General features: G+C 24.3%; 1 protein-coding gene across 7 annotated transcripts in view; it reads right to left on the bottom strand.

The window, feature by feature from the left end:
• LOC107450996 (uncharacterized) overlaps positions 1-23,464 on the bottom strand; it is an 87,720-nt gene extending 64,256 nt beyond the window's left edge. For 2 of the 7 annotated variants that reach the window (XM_043038864.3, XM_043038862.3), the window contains exons 1-3: positions 22,201-22,324; positions 20,827-20,935; positions 13,382-13,591 (exon numbers count right to left, since the gene is read on the bottom strand). In XM_043038864.3, the coding sequence (XP_042894798.1) occupies positions 13,382-13,574 (193 nt within the window). In that variant the 5' untranslated portion in view covers positions 13,575-13,591; positions 20,827-20,935; positions 22,201-22,324. Of the gene's footprint in view, positions 1-13,381; positions 13,592-20,826; positions 20,936-22,200; positions 22,390-23,084 lie in introns of those variants that run through there. The other 5 variants (XM_071187358.2, XM_071187359.2, XM_043038863.3 and 2 more) reach the window with 5 other exon arrangements.
• Positions 23,465-23,896: the final 432 nt, after the last annotated feature.

Raw genomic sequence — 23,896 nt, forward strand, 5'->3', positions numbered from 1 at the left:
ATACATATAATATTAAAAATTTTAAATTATTATTATATCATTTATACATTATTTATAATATTCAATTTATAAACTATTTTCCTGCTTAGTATATTACTTATTATTGAATTTATTATATTATTCATTATTTTATTTTATATATTATTTATAGTTACAATGTTTTATTTAAATTAATTAAATGTTCATATTAATTATTTCTTTCTTAAAATCTTTACTAAATTAAGTAAATAAACACAAACAAAGTCAAGACAAATAAAATTACTAAAAACCTAATGTTTTTCAGTACCTCACAGAATTATGAATTTATTAGTTAGTAAAATACAATTTCAATGTATCATATTAAAAGTAGGGATAATAGCAAAGTGATTTAATAGTCTTTAAGAAAAGTTAAAAAGTTTAAAGTACATTTAAAAAATAAATAATCAAACCAACAAATAAAAAAACTAAAACCATATTGTATTAATAATAAAAATCTTTTAAGTCTAAAGTAAGATAAATTTCAATACTGAAATTTTTTGAATTAAAAAAATAATATACACATATGTATAATAATATAAAATATATACTATATATAATAATATTTAACATATATTATACTTAATAATATACATACTTGCTAAATAATATGCAAATTGAACTCCTAAGTGCCGGAGTCCAATATATTGGATAACATTTCGTTATCACCAAAAAATATTATAATATTAAAAAATAATATTACTTCGCTTATCACCAAAAAAATAATATTTTAAGATTTATTTTTCTGTTTATATGAATTCACAAAAGAATGTCTAGGTAAATATAAAATTGGTTTGATTCTTGTAAGAAAAAATGAAAATTTTTAAGAAAAGTAAGAAATTTTATTCAAGAAAACTTTTATACAGTTTTATGGTATACAATTCGAAACACTATGTAGATTTCGTTTTATGGCTTAAATGTAAAGAAATGCACAGTAAAAATATTCTGCACTATGTAAAAATTGCTAAAAATTAAACCTTATAAATTTATATATATATATATATATAATATAATATAAACAATGCGTATACATAATTCAGTATGATTAGTATTTTTTTTGCATAATGTAGAATATTTTTATTATACAATTCTTTGCAATTTAGTCAGCCTATACAATTTGGTCAATCGAAATCCACATAGTGCTTTAAATAGTATGCAATAAAACTGTCTAAAGGTTCATTTGAATAAAAGTTCTAACTTTTCTTTCATTTTACACTCAAGTGTCAAACCAATTTTATTTCTACATAGAAAGTCGTTTTGTAAATTCATATCAACAGAAAAACAAGTCTTAAAAGTCAAGTCTTTCTTTGGCGACAATCTGGCTCTTAGGTGTTCATTGTGTATGTTATTCTGCGGATATATCTATATATATATTATGAATATTATAAATCTCTATAAAAATAATTTCTCCCTTGGCATTACATATCCACCAAATGTTAATTTGAATTGCTATGTTGAAGAGTTTTTTCTCAAAACCTTGTTACATCGATTATTTTTCGATGTAGGAAAAGAATTTTTTCGGAAAAATTACGATGTAAGTTTAAGCTTTCTATTTAATGCATAATTATATTTGTCATACTTTTAAAAATTTAATTATCATTGCTAAATTTGCTTATATATAGTCAACTATCATTACATTCATAATTATTAGTAGTTTTAATAGTTAATGTTTAATGACTCTACCTTTTTGAGTTTCAGTTTAGAAGACATTTTTCTTCTTTTTAGAAAATATTTAGTTGTGAACTTGCTATCTCGAAAACTCGATATAGAAAACGAAATCTCGAAAACTCGCTAACTCACAATTTATTTGTCATCCCTTCAAATTTTGAGATATCGAGAATATACTGTATATATATATATATATATATATATATATATATATATATATATATATATATATATATATATATATTCAGTAATTCAGTAATTATCAATAATATAATATTCCGTAAAATATTATATTATTGATCATTATATTTAAACATTAATAGTCAGCTAAAAATTTATTTTTGAAGTAAAATTGTAAAAATTATAAAAATGTTGGAATTAGAAGAAAACAAATAAATGCCTTGTCTATTTTCTGTTCTATTAATTGAGCTATCATCCGCTTAAACAAAAAGGAAAGATAATATGTTTTTTATAGCGCTAAACATGAAAGGCTTCACTTGCTGTTTGAAATCGTGACACGCTATCATCAATTAAGCATTTAAGTAAATAAAGTAGGCTTGCATGTGTCCTGGGGAAGAGCAAGGTCCTTAAATCGAGTTAATTTGTTCAGTTAGGATTAATTTGTTTAGAAGAATACAGAGACTGATTAGAGAGGGATGGGATTTTCTAAGTCAATTGAAGAGTTTGTAAAGATCAGAAGCTGCTCCATTTGAGTGGAATATAATAATATATATTTGCACTAACGTTTCTCTCTACAATTCCGATCGAATAAGTTTAATAAAGAACGATATTTATATATTCAAATGCATTTTAAAAAAAACTATAAATTAAAGTGAAGCGTATTTTTTCAAAAGAGCAATTTAAATTCTGAACTTAATATGCATGCAAATAAAGATTTAAAAATGAATTTCTAATGAGTACAAGATTGTGTTTAAGTACAATATTCATATTAAACAATTAAATTCAAAAGTAACATTCAGTTTAAATGAAAATCAATTTCAGTTAGGATGTCTTATGTAATTGCAAGTGAGTTTTTGCTATTTACCACCAAAAGTATATAATTTTAGAGCCCATCATCGTGAAGGAAGTAGAAAAAGTATACTTAACATGGGTCACAAATTAATAAATCTAATAAGAAAAAAAATCGTTATGAGAAAGGTGGATCCCAACATCAAAACCAGATTGATTCCCGAAAAAAAATTATAAATTGATCGAAACACCTACAAGTTTTATTCGGTAATCAAACTAAATTTGATTCGGACTTGTGATTCTGCATATATATATATATATATATATATATATATATATATATATATATATATATATATATATATATATATATATATATATATATATATATATATATATATATATATATATATATATATATATATATATATATATATATAACAAGGAAAGAAATAGAAATGGAAAAGTATTTTTATAATAAATCATCATTAAATCTTAATTAGATCATTAATCTTGCATTCAGCTCACACCATTATATCCTCAAAAGAGTGCTTACTAATATTGTATTAATATAGCCAAAGCAAAATATATCAATCCAACAGTGTAAGAAGCACAAAAAAAAAGAAAGAAAATTTTAGTTTATTAATATTAATTAGTTTATTAATATTAAACTTAAAATCATTCTTTTTATCATATATGTCAACAATGCAGATACTTTCTTTTTTTCAATATTTAAATCCAAAAAAATTAAAATTAATAATATTATTATGATTGCAAAGTAATCTTAATTTTCTGGGATAAATATTATTTAACAGAATTATATAATTTTGAAAATTAAAGTAGCTCAATTATCAATAAATCTAAAATCAAATTAAATTTTATATATTGAAGTATATTTTTTTCATAATAGTGTAAAAATAAGTTAGCCAGAAAGGACCAAAAGATAGATTCTTATTGTATTCCATCGATTTGTATAAAAAAATGTTTTTCATCCTAAAGATAATTATTAAAACGACGTATGATAAACAGAATTTGCCAGTATCAAATTTCGCAATTCGATATTTTTTATTTATCCGTCGTTGAACAGCTGATCCAATTTCAGGTTTACGACTACTAATATTAAACCAATCCAGAAGACAAGGGAACTCCTGCATCAGTACCCCCAGAGGTATTAATTTGCTGTGGGAATAAGGAGGACTTTGCGACTCAACAGATTTAATGGACATCAGTTAACATTTACTACACGGGGAAACTTCGGCCAGCAGGGATCGAATCCACGAACTCTTGGACATGGGCCCAGTGCTCTACCAACCAGGCTATCCCGGCCTTGCAAATCGATATTGTTATAATCATAGTAGTAGCTTAAAAGAACAACTTTTAGTTTCGAAAATAGAATGTTATTAAATAGATCTTCAAAATCAAAGGTCGCAATAGAATTAATTTTAGTTTGTTTAACAAAATCAAAAATAGGTTGATTTTTGGTGATAATCAAGTAAAAACCTTCTTCAATAATATAGTAATTTTTAAAATTTTCAATTCTTTAATTTTCAAAATTATATAATTTTGTAAATAATATTTATCCAGTGGATAAATCGTGCTTTGTAATCATGATGATAATATTAATTTTAATTGTTTGGATTTAAATAATAAAAAAGAAGAAAATACCTACATTGTTGACGTATAAGAAAAAATGAATTATTTTAAGTTTGATATAAATAAATTAATTACATGGAATTCTAATGTTTCTAAAACATTTATTTAAACACTATTTATAATCAAATAATTAGAATTAAAGAAGAATTAATATTTATTTATCCAAAAAAAAATATACAAACTCTTCAAAAATTTAATCGAAAAACAATGGATATCCAACTAATGTAATTAAACTGCATACAAATCCATTGAGCCAATTATATGCTAAAATTATTAATGAATTTATTTACATAAAAACTTGTATTGATTTTTTACCATGCGAAAATATAATTTGGCGAATCTGTGACCAATACTTCTTTGAATATTTAATATCTAATTTATAATAAATATTTTTAAACTTTTTTATTATATGTCAGAGAGCACCTAGACGTCTGTCCTCGCTTTTTGTTCTATATCCCTATTTGTGTTTTACTTTGTATTTTTCTCGAATTTTTGTGTTATTTTGGGTTTTACTTGAGTTTTCGAATTTTTTGCTTAGTTTGTTTTATTTTCAAGAAAATTTCTTTTGGTGCTCTTCACACTATTGCATGAATATATTTTGCTTTAGCTATATTAATACATTATTAGAATGCACTATGTTGCGGGTGTAATTATATGAGCTGACGACAAGTTTATATCTTTTTATTGTTCAGTCTTCTAACTTTTTTTTAAAAATGTAAAAATTTTTTAAACTTTTAAAAATGCTAATTATTTATTTTTAAAGGTTTTTTTTTTTGTTTTTTTTTTTGTACTTTACATTGGTTTCATATAATTGCAGCTTATGGGCGGTTAATTTTTTTTACATGCCTCTTTTTCTTTGATTCTTTGTTCAGTCTCTCTTAAGAATAATTATATTATTTTTTATGTTTAATAATATTAGATTTCGATATTTTATACTATTTAAAAGAAAAAAACATTGCGAGTTAAATATTTCTCCCTTACATAAATACCCTGTAAAATTTTTAATGCGAGAATGGTAGCTTATTTAGAAAAAAAAATAAAAAAAAGTTTATGTATTTTGGGATTTGCATGCATACCAATTTTGAATTAATCATAATAAAAAAAGAATAGTTCAATCATAGTTTCTTTTAAAAAAAATATCCTGTAAATGTTAGAATCTTAACACGAAAATTATCTGAATTAACTGAACATTTCTCAACAACCTAAACATTGTTAATTTATCTAAGATAAAAAAAAAAAAAAACTATCACCGGAAATGAACAGCCGAGCTAATTTTTAATTTTAATACTTCCATTCCTTAGCTTTGTACTCTTAAACTTAAGCCAGAGGACAAGGGAATTCTTGTATCAAGTATTGGGAGAAATTTTGCCTTCGTGGAGGACTTTTTGATAGAACTAACTGCTATTTGCGTTGCATGGAGAGGAAAACTATGAAAACTGCCCATGGACAGCTTGCGATAAAGGCACTCTAACCCATGATCCGTCTACCACTGAAGATATTTTACATCAACAGTGTAGCCAGGTGTGGGCCATTGCTGGGATTCGAACTCGGATCACCCACTATACCCTCAACCACCATGACTCTAGAAGAATTATGGAGTTAAATCGAAAGTTTTTGCTAAACACATTTTTTGTGATTATTGTCATTTGCTGGAAAGGAAATAAACATTCATATTCCTCCACATTTTTTTAATTTTTCAAATTTTGCACAGATATAATATATTCTCCTAGTTTTAGGGTAATTAGAGTTAGATAAATATCTCCTCCGACAGAAATAATAAAATAGTTTGTCTGGAGAAGTAAGACAAGAGCTATAATTTGTTTTATTTTCCTTTTTGGACTTCATACAGACAAAAAAAAAATTTCTGTCTCTATGTGAAACTATTGGCTTTAACTGAAACAAAATATGATATTTATGTAGATAGCTTTTTTTGCACAAAATTTTTATGAGAAATATTTAATAATCGTAGATTATTGAATGGGAATATTTACTGATTTTATCCAGATATGCTCATAAAGCATGTAATATCATGCACTAATACTTATTCTCAAAAGTTTTCAGGCAATTTACATAACAGAGTATATGTAATTATAATTCTGCCGTGCAGTGAAAAAAAAATCAATGTAAGCTACAAAAAAATCAAAATTAAGATTTTCATAAATTTTGCATTTTTGCTACATTTGCAAAAAAATCAAATGCAAAATTTTGTTTTTATTATTTTTTGAAATTCCATTTTGGAGTTCGTAGCATTAGCAACAAAAAAAAAATTGTGAAGTCGCATTTCTGGAAATCTATGGCTAAGCAATTGCGTTGTTTTTTCAATTGAAAGGCAGAATTCTACTATTTATGCTGAAATTATGCTTCAAAAAAAATTCTTTAAGAATGTATTTCAGACTTAAATAATAATAGGGAATTACGTTCAGTTATTCCATTGTGAATTAAATTTATTATAAATTTTCTTTAAGATTATCTCTCACAGGAATGTTAGCTTATAAAAAATATTTCTTTTTGTTTGACTTAAAGAAAAAGCAATAAATATTAAAGCAAGTTTTACAATTTTTAAAATAATTTTGCCTAATTATTTCAGCAGTGTAAAATTATAAATTTAAAAAAGTGAAAAACACTTTGAACTACATTTTATCTGAAATGAAAAAAAAAAATATTTATAAAATTCTGTTAAATAATTGCAATATTTAGCCAACCTATATTAGAACTTCTACTTCATAAATATTATTCTTTTTTACATGTAAAAAAAAAATCTTAAAAACAATTTGTAAAGTAAATTCAACCGCATTTTTTTTTATCGTAGATTTATTTACCATCAAAAAATGGACTCATCCCATAAAAAAAATTATTTTTGCAACGAAATATATTTATTTCAGGAAAGTTATTTGTCAGCTAAAGTACAAAAAAAGTGACTCCAACCAAATAAAAACAATCTTATAAGTCCACCTCCTGTGCCATCATTTTGAGTCGACATCGATTTAGTTGTCAAATGCATCAAGTGAAACGACGTAACGGGGAAAAAAAAATTAGACATGAGAGGTTTCTCATCGAGGCGGTAAGAAGTTCTGACCGGAAACAAGACCGTTTTCTTAACCCTATCCTTAGTATACTTAGGAGTAGGGATAGACTAAAAAAATATTCCCAAGAGTTCAACGCTCAGAACGGGAAGTTGGACTAATGTCATCAGCCTTTCATAACGGCAGCTGAGAGACCCAAAAGCTTCCGATCCACACAGAAAGCAGTAGAGAAAGGCTTGAAAAAAAAGGGGTAAGGCTAAAAAAATGGCGCAAAAGGGGTAAGCGTTCAGTGAACCTCTCTAAAAAGAATAGCGCGTAGTAGTAGAAGAAAAAACGCAGGGCAAAAAGAGAGAAATGCCACCGAACTTTTCCCCCATTTGCCAACATTTTTGAACACCTGTCAAACACATCAAAGGGTGAAGACCCCAAACACAAATAAAACTTTTCATAGTCTTAAAGTCTTTATTAATGATCAACAAAAAATCGAAGCATTTTTAAATGTTTCTTTTTATACAGACAATAAATTTATTGCTTCATCTTATTTGTTTATTTAGTTAATTCAGGTATTTTTATAATGTTTTCTTCGGAAATATCCTCCACAATAAGAAAAAACATTTTGCTTCCTTATCTTTTTTGTTTAAGCTTTTACATTTTAAAAATTAGTATCATAATGTTAATTATTATTTCTTGGTAATATGACTTATTTAATTCATTGTTAAATTAATTAAATCTATTAAACTTATTTTTTTTATTTTAATTTTTTATTTTAATTTTTTTTTATTTATATTTTTTATTTTTATTTTTATTTTTTATTTTTATTTTTTATTTTTCATTTTTTATTTTAATTTTTTAATTTTATTTTTATTTTTATTTTTTATTTTTATTTTTATTTTTTATTTTTTATTTTTATTCTTATTTTTTATTTTTATTTTTTATAAATGGAATTATTATGGACTTAAAGATTTATTATTATAATTCTAATCAATTATTTCTGAAAACTAGTATTTGTTATTTTATTATAATAAACTAATTGTTTGATGAATACAAACCAAATTGCATGTCTTGAAGTAGATTATTGACTGAGGGTTTAAACGTGAATTTAATCATGCCAGAGCAACAATAACATTAATTGATAACATTATAGATTATATAACATATAGAGACAATTATTTTTTTTATTAAATCCCAAATATTTAGTTGAAAAATTTTTAAATTGAACATTTTATAGAATTTACTTTAGATTAAATAATTTCGAGTTACTATAATATAATGTAGATTCCGTGACAATGTCCGTTTCATTTCAAATTGTACTTATTTTTTAAAATTGCTTATTCTGTATAAAATTAGCTTTTATGTTTGTTTGTCTTAAAATATTTTTATCGCTGGAGTTTGGTTTTTTCTTAACCCTTTTAAACTAAGAATTAAATTATTTAGAAACTTGAAATTGGTAAAATTTCATATGTATAGGTTAGGGACAATGAAAAAATAAAGAAAACATTAAATTTCATTAAAAATAAAATGATAATATATTGCTGAATTAAAAATAAGAAATAAGCAAAAAATTAAAAATTTATGAATAAGAAATATGCGAAAACTTAAAGAATAAAAAAGTTTTCAAATATATTTCAATAAAGTTCTTATATATGTTAAGAGCTAATTAAATCACTTGATTGAACCAAAAAGAAATTCACTTTGACTTATTTTTAAAAAAGGAAAAAGAAAAAAAAACTGTTAGGCTAAGTAAGTAAACCTTTATTAATTATCATATGAGGCTGATTTTTCTTTGCAAAAAGTGTATTTTACAAGCAGTACAAACTGTTAGGAAGAAGTAAGTATAATATAATATAATATAATATAATATAATATAATATAATAAAATATAATATAATATAATATAATATAATATAACATAACATAACATAACATAACATAACATAAAATAATATAATAATAACATAATATAATATAATATAATATAATATAATATAATATAATATAATATAATATAATATAATATAATATAATATAATATAATATAATATAATATAATATAATATAATATAATATAATATAATATAATATAATATGATGACTATTTCACATTCTTTGAAAAGTAAACTCTTTAAAAAGATTAATTTGTTTTATAAATTTTTAAGAATTTACTGTTTTCAGTGCCTAAAATCTTTTTAAGGCATGGGAAATTTTCTTAACCATTCTCGTATTTACTTTAATGTTTTAAATCATTTAAATATTTGAAAAATTAATTTTAAATAAATTAAAAATTGAAATAAAATTAAAATAATATAACTATTTTAAAAATTTTAAAAAGATTCCATTCTTTATTTTAACTGCTTAAAATACTTTTAAGGTATTAAAAATTAGAATCACTTGAATAAATCCATAGCCATTCTGATGAAAAGGAGAGCTAATAAGGAATTAACAAAACAATAGCAGTTATTCTTTCATTGTCAATGAAGTATTGCTTAGAATGTTTATCTTATAACTTAAATAAGGTATAATTTTTTTTTTCTGAAATAATATATAGCTTGAGCGATAACAAGTTTAATGCTCTTGCCATCCACTTACTTCTTATAAACCAGAGAATAAATTGAACAAAAAAGAATTATAATTATTGCGTATATGCTATAACAAGCAAAAAGTTGTTAAATTGAAAAACTTTTAGCTTTTGGTTACGTGATCAAAATTTTCAAAAATCTTGCAAGTAAAATTAAACTTTATATACACTTCTTTTTTAAATTTTCCTCATTTTTTTTAATTGAAATTTTCTGCTGAAAAATTGAGACTAAGAAAGCGAAAATTTTAAATTTCTATCACAGAAAAAATATGAGAATTAAAGCTTCAAAATTTAAAAAAAAAAAAAAAGAAACATCAGATTTTTTGCAAGAAATCTTAAATCTGCTTTAGTATCTATTTGTCTTAGATTTAGGGAAGAATTATCTTTTTTAATTAATTAAGTCAGATTATTTTGTTTGTTCCTTTACAGATTTAATTAAGTATGAAAAAGTAAAGCTGAAATAAATTTTGTTGCAAGATTCTAAGAATTACAATAAGAAATTCGTTTTTTCCCAAGATCCTCTTAAAAAAAGTTTTAGAAAAACATCAGTTTATTTTTAAAAAATAAATTTAATAGGTTATTTAAAAAAAAATTTGAACAAAACAGTTAATAAATGTTTTTTTCTCAATATTTAAACCAAAACTTTTTTATTTTGGAAAAAAAAAAGTACATTTTGACGTAGTAGGGTTAAAATAAATTACTAGAAAGGAGAAAAAACACGCATTCATGTCTCTAAAATATTTAGTAATGACGTTTTGCAACTAAATCTTTTATAAATAAATTATCATGTTTTATTTAGCAAATATTCAAGAGACATACAAGAAAATGAAAAAATGTCCAGATAACAAAGAAAATTAATAAAAAATTGATTCCGGAGGGAAAAGAAACATTAAATAACATTTGCGCATATTTGGTTGGTAAAATGTAACCCTAATTATGGAAACTATTCTTAAAAAATTAAATATTTAAAATAATTGATATTATTTTTTCATTATTATTCAAATTAATCAAAATCCCAGTTTCACCTTTGCATTAATTTCGCACTGTTAAATAAATAATGAGAAAAAGTTTATTATTCTGTTTATTGTACTGAGGCTTAAAATTTGATAAAGAGTATGCTTAATGATAAAGAGTATGAGTATGCTCAAAATATGATAAAATTTATCATGTTTTTGGACCTATAGGAGCACCAAAAGTGCGGTAATTTTTAACTTAACGCTTTGGCAATGACTTTGAGTAAGATTGCAAATAAAATTTTGTTTTATTAACTGGCTGTTTGATTGTAAATTTAATAAAAATTAGGTAATTTTTCTAAAAGAACATCGAAAATGTAGAACTATTTTGCTGTATGGAGTTTCTTTTTTAAACACAAAAAATCTTATTCAAATATTTTAATAAGTTTATAATATTTTTCTTTTCTATTAGCACCACTGACTCCCTCTGCTTTTTCTGTAAAATCCTACAAACCTGTTCCTTTTAATCCAGCTTTTCACTCGAACAAAAACTGATTTCCTCAGCTTATTCTGAGGAATTCTACAAACATATTAATTCAGACCTATATTTTTTTAACTGATTCACTTAGATCATTCTGTCGAGTCTCACAAATATTGATTTTTTTTTGTTCGACTGTCTTTCTGTAACAACAACTGATTAACTTAGCCAATTTTAAAAAATCTACGTATTGATTCTAAGCCCCCGTTTTTGAGCCACAACCACTGATTTATTCTCCTCATTCTATAGAATCTTACAAGCATATTCATTAAGTTCCAGCGTTTTCTTAATTAAGTGATAAAGTAAGATTTTTCTCTCAAGTCTTCCTAACATATTGAATAATTAATATATCTATCATTCAAAAGCAACAAATATCAGTATTCATTATATCTCACTAACAGTCAATTAATTCACTAATATCTTTCTGTCGATTCCTAGAAACATGTATTTAGAACTTCCAATATTTTTTAATAACATAATTTCTCCTTTAGTGATTGAGTTTTAGATGATCGTTTTCAAGGAAATAATTTAAAATACTGTTATTCTTATATTTTCTGACCATTTTCTTATTTATTTCATTTTTCACCATTTTCTTCCTTTCCTTCTTCTTTTGTTACTTTTCTTTAAATTCTTTTTTGAGACAAACTAATAACTTCACAAATAGCTTATTAGATTTGAAATAACTTATGAAATGGAATGAATTTTCCTATATTTCCTGAAATATATGTAGACTTCGCAATGTTTCGCAAATGTTTTCCTTATTCAATTTTAAAAAAGAGTGATTCACAATCAACAATAATTTCCAAACATCTTCATGAAAATTAGTGAAGCCTTTTTGCAATTTTTTTTTCATTTAATTTTCAGGCATTGGAAAATTACAATAATTACTAAGAATGGGAAATATATCCCTTAAAATAATAACAATTTCTTTTTATTTGAAGATTCCTAATTCAAACTAATTTGAAAATAATGTTATTAGTATTAAATATAATTTTACTTAAAAAAAATTCTATATTTTTTGATATTGTTCGGTATCACGACACTAATGATTGTCGCAATTAATAGTACCGAAACTACCACCCGTTATTCGAACTTCTTTATTATGCTTTTTATCGTCTTTTTTTTTACTTCTATGATGAATAGAAACCTACATTTTTGCCAATATTATTTAAACGGATGGAAAAATAAAGAGTTGTATTAAATTGTTCGAATAATCACCTGTCCTCAATAAGTACCCCAAAAATGACACCAAAGAATGTGTTTTGATTCTTTTACCATTTTACAACATCAGTAATTTCCTGTACAATTGAATATATATATATATATATATATATATATATATATATATATATATATATATATATATATATATATATATATATATATATATATATATATATAAAAATGCTGCATACAAACAAAAGCGAATGTTTTTTAACAAAATCAACAAATCAACAAATTTCAATATGACAAAAAGTTTAAAATGCTGAAAATCGAAAACTGAATTATGAGAAATAAAGTTTGGTAAGCAAATGGGGCTAAATAAAAAGTTGGAGAACTATTGAATTAAGACATTTTTCTTAAAGTGTTAGATCTCAGAATTAAAATTGTATTCTTATGTAGCTGCAATGACTCCCTTCAAAAGCCTCCATTTGGGTATATTTTTCCATCTGAGGGTATATTTAATAGTTTAAGTAAAAAAAAAAACTTGAATTCAGTTGTAAAAAACTTTCCCTACATGCAATTTATATAAAAAAATTAAAGTAAAACTAGTAACAGCAATTCTCTTAAGTAAAGCATTTTTTGAATAAATTTTAATCCTTAACAGTTAAAAATAATAACCTTTATATCCTAGCAAATACAGATCATGTACTAAACAATTAGCAGGCATAAAGCAGTTTTATTCTCATGCAACATGCGCTATATATAGAACATGCATTATTTTTCTAGCTAAAACTGCTTTTTCATGCGAAAGTATAACACTTACTTGTACCATTTGCATTTCTTGCAAGAACCCTGTTGCTTACAGTTGCTGGAGTTGTCACTGTAGATGCTGGTAGAGTGGTGGGCCTCGTAATTGGCCCATGACCAGGCACAGGGCCCGGCCCCAGGCCTGATCCACTTTCAGTTGTTACTGGTACAGGACAGGTATTAATAAACTCCCGAGCTGGAAGGTCCATAGACAAAACAGGATTTTCTACAAAAAATAGTAGATAAGTATTAATCAGTTAATTAAACTTGTATGGCCTAATTTAAAGGTGAATTAAAGTAATGATAATGATTAAAATTATAATTTAAAAATATTTTAATGAAAACAAAAAGTTTATTTCATATTTAATGAATATGATTATAGTTTGAACAAAGGAAGCAAAAGTAAACATCCATGCATATTAAAAAAGTCGAAAAAATATAAATTAATGAATCCATAAAATTGAGCATAAATTAAAAATAATCTTATTATTTTTCATCAAAATAATAAACTAGTTCTATTAAGTATTAGAATCTATCAGATCAATATGAAGTTTTTGAAAAAATAGCATGTGCACGAACATGTCAATGGACACAAAAAATATCAGTTTGATGAATGTTAAAAAAAGACATAAACGCAAACGTTGCATAACAAAAGAAAAATATAAATAAATATTTTTAAAAAAAAACTATATATATATTTTTTTTAATTATTTATATATATATATATTTATTATACTATATATTTTTTAAAAATTCAAAAACATAATTCAAACCTTTTTATTGATTCGAAATTACCTTTTACTTTTAAATCAAAATTATAAAGTAAAATTATTTTAAATTAAAGATTATTTGATTTCAAAAGATTGTAATAATTTAAAAAATATCAAGTGTTTGTTAATTGAATTAAAACTTCAGATAAAAAATTTATGAACCTATGCAAAGTTAAACACAATATCTCTTTTATATTGTGTTGGAAGTTACTTTTCACAAATTCAAATGAAATTTTCTGATTACAAAAGATTATAATAATTTAAAAAATATCAAGAATCTATTATTCGAATTAAAACTTTATGTTAAAAATTTATGGATCTATGTAAAAATAAACACGTAATTTTTATGTCGTGTGGGAAGTTACTTTTGACAAATTTAAATGTAAATTTTTTGATTGCAAAAGACTATAAAAATTTAAAAAAATATTAGAAGAGTATGTTTTACGAATTAAAACTTTATATAAAAATATTTATAGTCCTATGCAAAATTAAGCACAATTTCTTTTTATGTTGTGAAGCTGCTTTTGACAAAAAATTTCTGCATGAATATATCAATAAGTAACTTGAAAAACGAGAAAAATTAAAAATTTTGTAAAACAATTATTGAAATAATATTTAATAATAAATAGTTTGCATAAAATCATAAATTAATACACCATACAATGAACTTCACCATTTTTCAACCTAATTTAAATTACTAATACTTCATAAAATGATAAAAGAAAGAGAAGTGAAGGAAATTTCTATTGTGGTTAAATAGCTACGTCATATTTCTTTAAAAAAATTTAACTAATTTCTTAATCGGAATTCAAAATTTGGAAATTACCCGCTAAAACGAAAGCAAAGCGCTTTGAATAAAAATAAAAAAAATTATAAAATAGAAATTAATAAAAGATTCGAAAGGAATAATTATTTGAATGATCAAAATTAATATTAGCAAGATTTTAAATTGAAATTATCTAATAAATTAGTTTAAATAAAAGATTAATAATATCAAATAAATCTAATTACTTTTTGCAATAAAAAATTCTCTATTTTTTATTACTAATTACTTAAAATTATTATTTTTGAAAACTGTAATGTTGTTCTGGAATAATTTACTTATTTTGAACGTAATATGATTAAATGTCCTTCCTATATTTAACACTAAGTTTCGCTAAATTTCAGAGAAATCGTTCTAAAGATATAATAATGATCACAATATTTAGAACTTTCAAATTGTCCTTAATATTTTTTGTTGAATACATAAGATATTTGATAATTAGATTTGATATTAGATACTTGATAATCTAATTTTTGTTTTAGAATTATTTTGGTATATTGAATTATTTTGGTATATTGAATTATTTCGGTAATTTTAATATATTCTTTTTTTTTCTGTCTGTATTCTTACACATTTCCATAATGCCTTTTGTTGAAAACTTATTTTAATACTTTACTTTAAAAAATGAACAATAGATAAAAAAATAAACAATATTTTTAATAAGTTTGTTTGATTTATAAAATGAAATAATTGAAACCAACACTATATAATTATATTTTTCACATTTTAAAAGATAATTCAAAAGATATAATCATTAGATATTATTTGATGAAACGTATTAAAAAATGAGAAAGCTTATTTACGAAGACTTAATGTAAGCAGTATTTAAAATGTAGTTTTAAAACTGAAAATATGTCTTTAAAATAAAAATATCTTATTATTCTTACTGTATGAGAAAAAGTATTTATGAGATTTAAAAGATTAATACATGAATACTGCTATAAGCAAAATTTCTTTAAAATCCTTCAAAATTATTTGGTATTTATGAAAGAATCATGCAGAGTAAATAGAAAATTAAATTTTGTCTGTGAATTCAAATGATACTGTTTTAAAAAATTGCTAAATCAAAAAGTATGACCAAACTTATTCAAATTTTTAATCTCGAAACGTTTTCTTTTAAATATCTTCTTTTTTTTTGGTGCATTTTATATAAAGTGTCTGTTCATTTAAAACGAAAAATGTTATGCATTAAGATTTATTTTATCTTTTAAAGCTAACACATTTGAAATGGTTTAAAACTATTTTTAAAATTATTTTATTTTTAATGTTTTTAATTTATGATTTCAAATTTCGATTCAATAACTAAATGAATATGAATGTTTTTTTGAAATGTTTGCCAGGTTTAGAGAATACAATTATATGTGCAATGAAAAAAATGAAATGAAGGTTGCTAGTTGTGCTGTTTTTTCCTCTATATGGATGAATTAAATATTAAAAATAATAATCCCCCCCCCCCAAAAAAAGTGTCTACATGCCAGGTATATTTGTAAAAAGAATTTCTTTTCATTATTACTCTAAAAGGGTGTTTTAAACAAAAAGCTGACGTTCTTAAATAATATGCATAAATTTAAAATAAAAAAACTCACTCATTATGTCTCTGAAATTATTAGTTATAGATCAATACTTCAGCAATTGCTACGTATTTGTGAAAAGGTCAATAATAAAACCGTCATTTGAGCAACAGACACTTTTTTTCCAATTTGTTTACAATGACAAAACAATCACAAACTAAATTAAATTTCCTGTGTCTCAATATATGTAATTAAACAGTAAATGGTATGTCATTTAATTATTCTATTAATTAGTACAGAACAATGTTTGCAAACACTTTCAAGCTAATTAAATACATCGGAGCAGTTAGGAAATATGAACCTCTACTTATGAAATGTTTATAAAACGTCTGCAAAAGTTAGAAAATGTTACATAATTTTAAAATTGACATTCGGAAGTACATTTGATTTTAACAGATAGCTAAAAAAAACTTTTTCTGAAGTATATGAAAAAAAATCTTCCAATAAACCTTCCAATATACATTATATTATACCCCCCTCCCTAAAGAAACAAAATTAAACCTAACCACGTCTGTATCACGCATTAAACAATTTTTTTCATTTTTTAAGCAACTTTTAAGTTAGAAAACTTTTTTTAATAATAATTTGAAATTCAATATTAAGAAATTATTTGGTATTAATAGGTAACTTACCAAACAATAACTGAGAAAGATAAAATAAAATATTTCTTCCACTGGGAATATTAAAAAAGCTGAACAAATACGAGTTTTTTTATAAACACTAAATATTATATAATTTGTAAGCTACAATGATAATTTTTTTTTACTACTCTCATGAGGTCTTCAAAGGCAAAATTATTTTTTTATTCGAATAAAACTATTTCTTTTAGAATACTATTAGAAATAATTAAAATTATTAGAAGAGATAATTTTCTAATCTAATAGTTGGTTCAAAAACTTATCGCGGTGCCAGAAAGTAATAAATAAATAAATAAATAAAAATAAAACTTTTCGTGAATTGTCTTGGATGGTTAAGTTGCCTTTGCTTACTGCATAAAACAAAAAGTTAAAAATGTAAAAAAAAAAAATAAAATAAAATTTTCTTTAAAAAAGAAAAATTATTCAATGTGTCTATTATTTGAAGCTTAAAATACCTTGTATGGAATTTTCATATGGATATGATATTTCAAGCAGGATGTTTCATTATGACTCCCCCTTAATATTATTCTTAGAATTCTCTTTAATAAATGATGTAAAAATATATATTTATTAGGAGTTGCTAATTAATGTTTAAGCGTACAAAACACAGAACGCATATGAAAGCTAACGAATAACTAGTGAGAAAGGTGGGACTCATATCCTGTGTGATTACTGGAAAAAACACAGAAGATTTGAAAGGCTATTATTAGAAACAACTTCAAATTTTATCTGGTTATGAAACTGGATTTGATGTTTATCATCAATCCTTCATTACTAGTGTTTTGACAAGCTTTGTTTTGATAGAATAACACTCATTAGAGAATAGAATAACATTTTGATAGAATAACACTCATAGAATAACACTCATAACACTCTCTCACTTAATTATTAATTTTCAACAGCTAATGTGTGTACATTTTCGGATTCTATTTTGACAAGGAATCTAAAAATATATCATTACAAAAGACTCGGTACTGAAGCAAAAGACTGTAAACGGTACAGAAGCAGTTCAATATTTAAATCTTAGACACCAATTTATATTAGCTACTTAGCTAAACCTCATTGAATAGAAATACTTTTCTCAAAAAAGACGTGAATATTCAAAGTGTAGTAATAATTTATTTGTAAATTTCTCTATTTTTAAAAATAATGAATTTGTAATCATTCATAAATGTTGTAATAAGTAATAATTCATTTGCTTGAAAAGGATGAAAAAATTAGAAAAAAATATAAAGTGCGGCTACATGTTTCTTTAATAATTAAAGTTGTATTGCATAAAGCTGTAAAGCCTCGTTTCTTAATAACTATAGTATTATAATACTTATTAACTAACTTAGTAATATAAAACCCACATTTTAATGATAAAAAAATGCACTTATCATTTTTTAGTCTTTATACTTTCAGACATAACATAATAATAATAAAAGAAAATTAAAAATAGTATTATTTTACTTTTCCGAACTCAGAGAACTTTCCTTTGCAATTTGGATATTTTTAGTGTATTTAAAAGTTGAGTCTTTATGAAGAAAAAAGACATTAAAATTCTTGAGTAAAGTGAAAAATACTTAAACTCATAAACTTTTATCTTTATCTTATCTTAAGACTTTTATCTTATCTTAAGTCTTTTATCTTTTCTTATTATTAAATGTTCACATAAAAAGCAAAATTTTCCGAAACTTACAAACAAAAAACAAAAACAAAAAAAACACTAGTTATTAGCTTTCTTTCTTCTTAGTTAAGAAAAATTAGAAGTTTTGTCGTAGTTAAAGTGAAAATAAGTAAATAAAAACAAAAGGACTATATTAAACTGATTGGAGATACTAACAGTCACTATGTTCACTACTTAATTTAAGTTGCTCATATATTTATTATGTTCTTATCTTAAAGCTACTCATTTGTCTATCATGCTTATATTTAAGTTGTCCATTTGTCAAAGATTTTTATATTTATCTGCTCTCTTACTTGCTATATTTCACTGACTAAATTTATAAACGCCTAGTCATTTTTAGTTAAAAAAGTTATTTTTAGTTACTTTTAGTTAAAAGTTTTTTTTTCTTTCTTAAAGTCATAATAATTTCCAGTCGAATAATATTTGCAAATATAAACTGCCTATTTAGATGGCTAAAACAAGTATCGGGAAAGATAACCACACTCTGTTTAATAAAAATTAGGCATACATTTTTACAGAATAGATATTTTTCAGAAAAGTACACATTAATAAATTACTATTTATCGTTAGTGAATATTAAATAGACATTTTTCTTTAAAAAGGAAATTTAGCAAATCTAATCATTTAAATTATTTTGAATTTTATTTTTATCTTGGACTTAGCCAATTTAAGAAAAACAATATTAAATTGAATTTTGAGAAGAGAAAATAAATCGGTGTACTAAAATATTTGGTATCAGTTTGTTTATTATGTTATGTTTCCTTAGAAATGAATATAAAAAGTTAATAACTACTTTCTAAGTAACCCAGTTCGAAATTTTCATTATTTATACTGTAATTCTAAGAGAAATTATTACATATTAATGAATATAATTTAATGTTATGTAAAATTTCTTATTTGTCTACTGTATCTAATTGTACTACTGTACTTGTCTACTATAACATAAGAAGACCACAGTATCAAAACATAAAAAAATCAGGTTTTTAACAAATTTTTAATTCATTTTCTAATTGTGTTAGTAAATTCTAAGCATAAGCAATATGCCGTTGTCCTTATACTTTCAATAGGGGCAAACGAAGTACAAATATACTTCTTTAGTTATTAAGATACATATTGTTGCATGAATTAAAAACAAAGGCACTTCAAAAATTTTGTCTATATGGTCTTTTGTCTAACAATTTTGTCAATGAGCATTAATTAAAATGCAAATATAAATACTAGAAAATTTTAAAAATTAAAGCTTCGATTCTGCTACTTTTGGGAAAATCTGGTTCTCCTATCACTGCGAAAAATCTAAGGGGGAAAAATTATAGTGTAGTATTAACAGCCAATGAAGTACTTTTAGAAGGGTTCCGCTGCAACAATGATGCTTTTTAAGGTATTTAAACTTATGATGCTTTTTAAGGTATTAATTAAAATATAATAAAAGTAATTATTTGAACTACATTTTCTCAAAAAAAGTAATAATAAATAAATAAATAATGGTACTAAATATAATTCAATGATGCAAAGATATTGAATTAAAAGATATTGCTATAAAAATTTTTCTAAAACTAAAGATATTACCATACCGCTAAAGATTTTACCACTAAAAAAATAATTATTTTTGTCATTATTGATATAAATTTTTCGCTAACGGGTTCATTTCTCCAGCATTACGAAACCTAGTTGGTTTTAACTTTTCTTTCAATAAAAAAAGAATTTGCAGTTAAGTATAGCTACAGTTAAAATAAATTTTAAAATTCCTAGTTAAAATTTCATATAAATCAAAAACACTTCCCATTCAAAGTTGAAGTACATGATAGTAATTGGAAGAAAAAAATTATACACATTAATTTATTGTGTAATGTCATGAAACTGATTTTCAAATACTCTGTTTCATTAAGAAAGTCAGTTTGAAAGGTTTTAAATTATCCTATTCTAAATCATTCTGTGATTGGAGGATGTGGCTATTTAGAGCTATATCTATATATGTATATAGTATACTTACTGAAATGCACGTCAACAGGCACTTTGATTCAATAAGAGAAACATATCCACTGTGTCATCACGTAAGAAGTACTATCTCTGATCTCCAAAGATTATTTTTATGGCAAAATCTGAAACACACATAAACAATGTTTAAAGAAAATATTGCAGAATAAATTAAAACCACATAAAAAATTAACATTATATAGGCAGTTAATCTTATCTAATTAATATTAGAAAAATTATTTATTTATTAATATGCAGGCAGTTTATTTATTATTATTAATCAGTTAATCTAGTCTTCAGGAGACCCGCATATATATATATATATATATATATATATATATATATATATATATATATATATATATATATATATATATATATATAACATATATATATATAACATATATATATATAACATATATATATATAACATATATATATATTTTAACAATTTTATTAAATTTATTATTGAAAAATTAAAAAGAACATTTTAAAATAAAAATTTAAAATTAATTTAACTTGAAATTTTATTTTAATTTGTTTAACTTAAAACTTAAATAACAATTAAAATAAATATTTTATTTAGATTTACTTTAGTAAAGTGAATTGTTTAACAGAAATAATTTCTCTAAATTCATATCAAAGCAAATTTTTCATGAAAAATATCGAACAGAAATTTTTATGTTACTACCCAAAATCATAAACGCATTGTAATCATGAGGAAAATAATAATAAAAAAAGTTACAATTTTTCAGATAACGAAATTATTATAAATGACTAAAAATCACTTAAATATGAAAATTAAATAATATTGAAACAAGTCATAACGCATTAAAAAAACAATCATTCAAACATTCAACAATTAAAAAAACATTCAAATTTGAAAATAAAAATTTTAAAAAATATAAATGAAACGTATATTTTTATGCAACTGATGCGTAAATTAAATTGTGACTCAAATTCCATTACTAAAATCACATAAAATGTTTAAATAAATTAAATTTACAGGAAGAGAAAAAAAAGAAAAAAAAAACAGCACATGTGACAAAAACATTAGATGACAGTTTATTATTACTTTATGCGACCAATGTGTAAATATTATTGTAACTTAAATTCCACTACTCAAAACTAAAAAATATTATATAAATTAAATTTACAGAAAAAAAATAAACATTTAGCACATGGGATCAAAACAATTGCTTACATATGTAAAAAAGAATGGAACAAAAACAAAATCGTTGCGATAGCGAGAAATAATTAAGTCTTTACCTATTTAAAAAAAAAATATTTTGCGGAATATTTGTCCCTTAAACTACGTATGTTTTGAAATATTAAAAAGAAAAAGAACTAATAAAATTACTGTATTAAACAAAAATAAACAGCACTGTACCGTAGCAGATTCCGAAACTACCGTGATTCTAAATGTTGACGGCAAACTGATCACCGGCAAAAAGATCGCACTTCATAACCAACCTTCCATCTAGAACGAGCTTCAACTTATTTCTAATTCCACCCTCTGAAAGAAAACAGAGGCTCTTTTGGCGAGAGAATTTGGCCAGGGTGATTTTTTGTCATCTGTGTATCCCTCCGCTGCGCGCCTGTGTATCAGCTTGAAAAACGAAATCGATACGTTGTGGCACACTCCACCTCAGTGACGACATCTTTCGTCGATTCTAAAGAAAATTCCAAGTCTCTCCGTATACTCCATTTGTGTCCACATATTAGAAAATATTGCTAGCACCACCCAAAAAAAAAAAAAAAAAAAAAAAAATTATTTAGTTTTCGAATGCTGAAATAAAGATCGAGAGCAAATTATTTTTGTGTTTATAAATTTATAATCGAAAGCAAATCTCATTTTTCTAAGGAAAAATTTTTCGGAAAGAGAAAATAAAACTCCCCACTCGATTTAAAGTGCATTTGACAGCTTCAGCGCGGAACTCTTTTTCGGAGAGTAAACGACTCTTTAACCCTTTCGAAAAAGCTCAACCCTTTGGTTACGGACGAAATGTATAACACCGCCGCGCTCCTGTTCTTAGGAGTCACAAAAAGAAATCGATATTTTTTATTGCATTTTCCAGTATCTTGATAGTCTTGATTTAAATATTATATTACATATAAGTAAAGAACGATTATTTCAAAGTAAGGCAGAAATCAAATAAATTGAATTTGATATCACATTTATTAAAATTAAAAAAAATAAAAATTTCAATATTGGAATATTATTGATTAATAAAAAATAAAAAAAAATCTCGTGGTGCAATCAAACCTACTTACCACGGGGAATCAAGAAAAGACGTCTTTAACTATGTCAAGTTGTTCTGCTAATGATAACCCTATGCTAAAGAACGCATCGAGTTGTGGGTCTAACCCCTGGACTGGGGCACCAAAGGGTGGGGGTTGATTGTTGTCGTCAGCTGTCCATATAAGGGGGGAGGAAACTGTGCGTCACAGAGAGTCTCCCTCCCCTGATTGGTTGCCTTACCCTACGTACTGGGTGTATCTCTGGGTAGAGCGGCTAATGATGACGTAGCTCACCCTGAAGGGCGGGGGATAAGAACTAGTAGGGCTGCCACCCGGGCTGCCCCACAATTCAGCCAAAGGAAAGCAAGAACTATGTACTTCTACAGGGAGCGTAGGCAAGCAAGAACTGTTTCACTGCGCACTTTTAACGCTTCTTCTAGTAGGTAAAAAATATTGGCGCCAATCGTGTTCTTGAACGGGCTAATACTCGCTTTTTTGGCTTCAAGAATTATTTAACAAGTTTCCGCTCGGTGCGTCTAAGTTATTTATTTTATCTATGGCTTTACTCGTTAAATTTTCGTTGATTGAAGCTCGATATGTTTCGGTTTCGTTCGCTTCGCTTCCGTTTTAACAATCAACATCGTACTTCCATTTTTCATAGAATTTTTTTTTCTTCTTCGTTGAATATCTTACAGGAATTAAAGGAGAAAACATAATTATTTAAATCTCATTTCCCGCTTTGATAAGGAAACTAAATTTTTCGTTTAATTTTTATCAAGATTAGTGCTTTTATTCAATAAGCGATGTTTATTTGCAAGAGTTTCTAAAATATTTAATCTATGGAT

The sequence above is a fragment of the Parasteatoda tepidariorum genome, chromosome 11 (assembly GCF_982258835.1).
Source record: "Parasteatoda tepidariorum strain Cologne lab strain chromosome 11, Ptep-v5.0, whole genome shotgun sequence".
Classification (NCBI taxonomy): domain Eukaryota; kingdom Metazoa; phylum Arthropoda; class Arachnida; order Araneae; family Theridiidae; genus Parasteatoda; species Parasteatoda tepidariorum.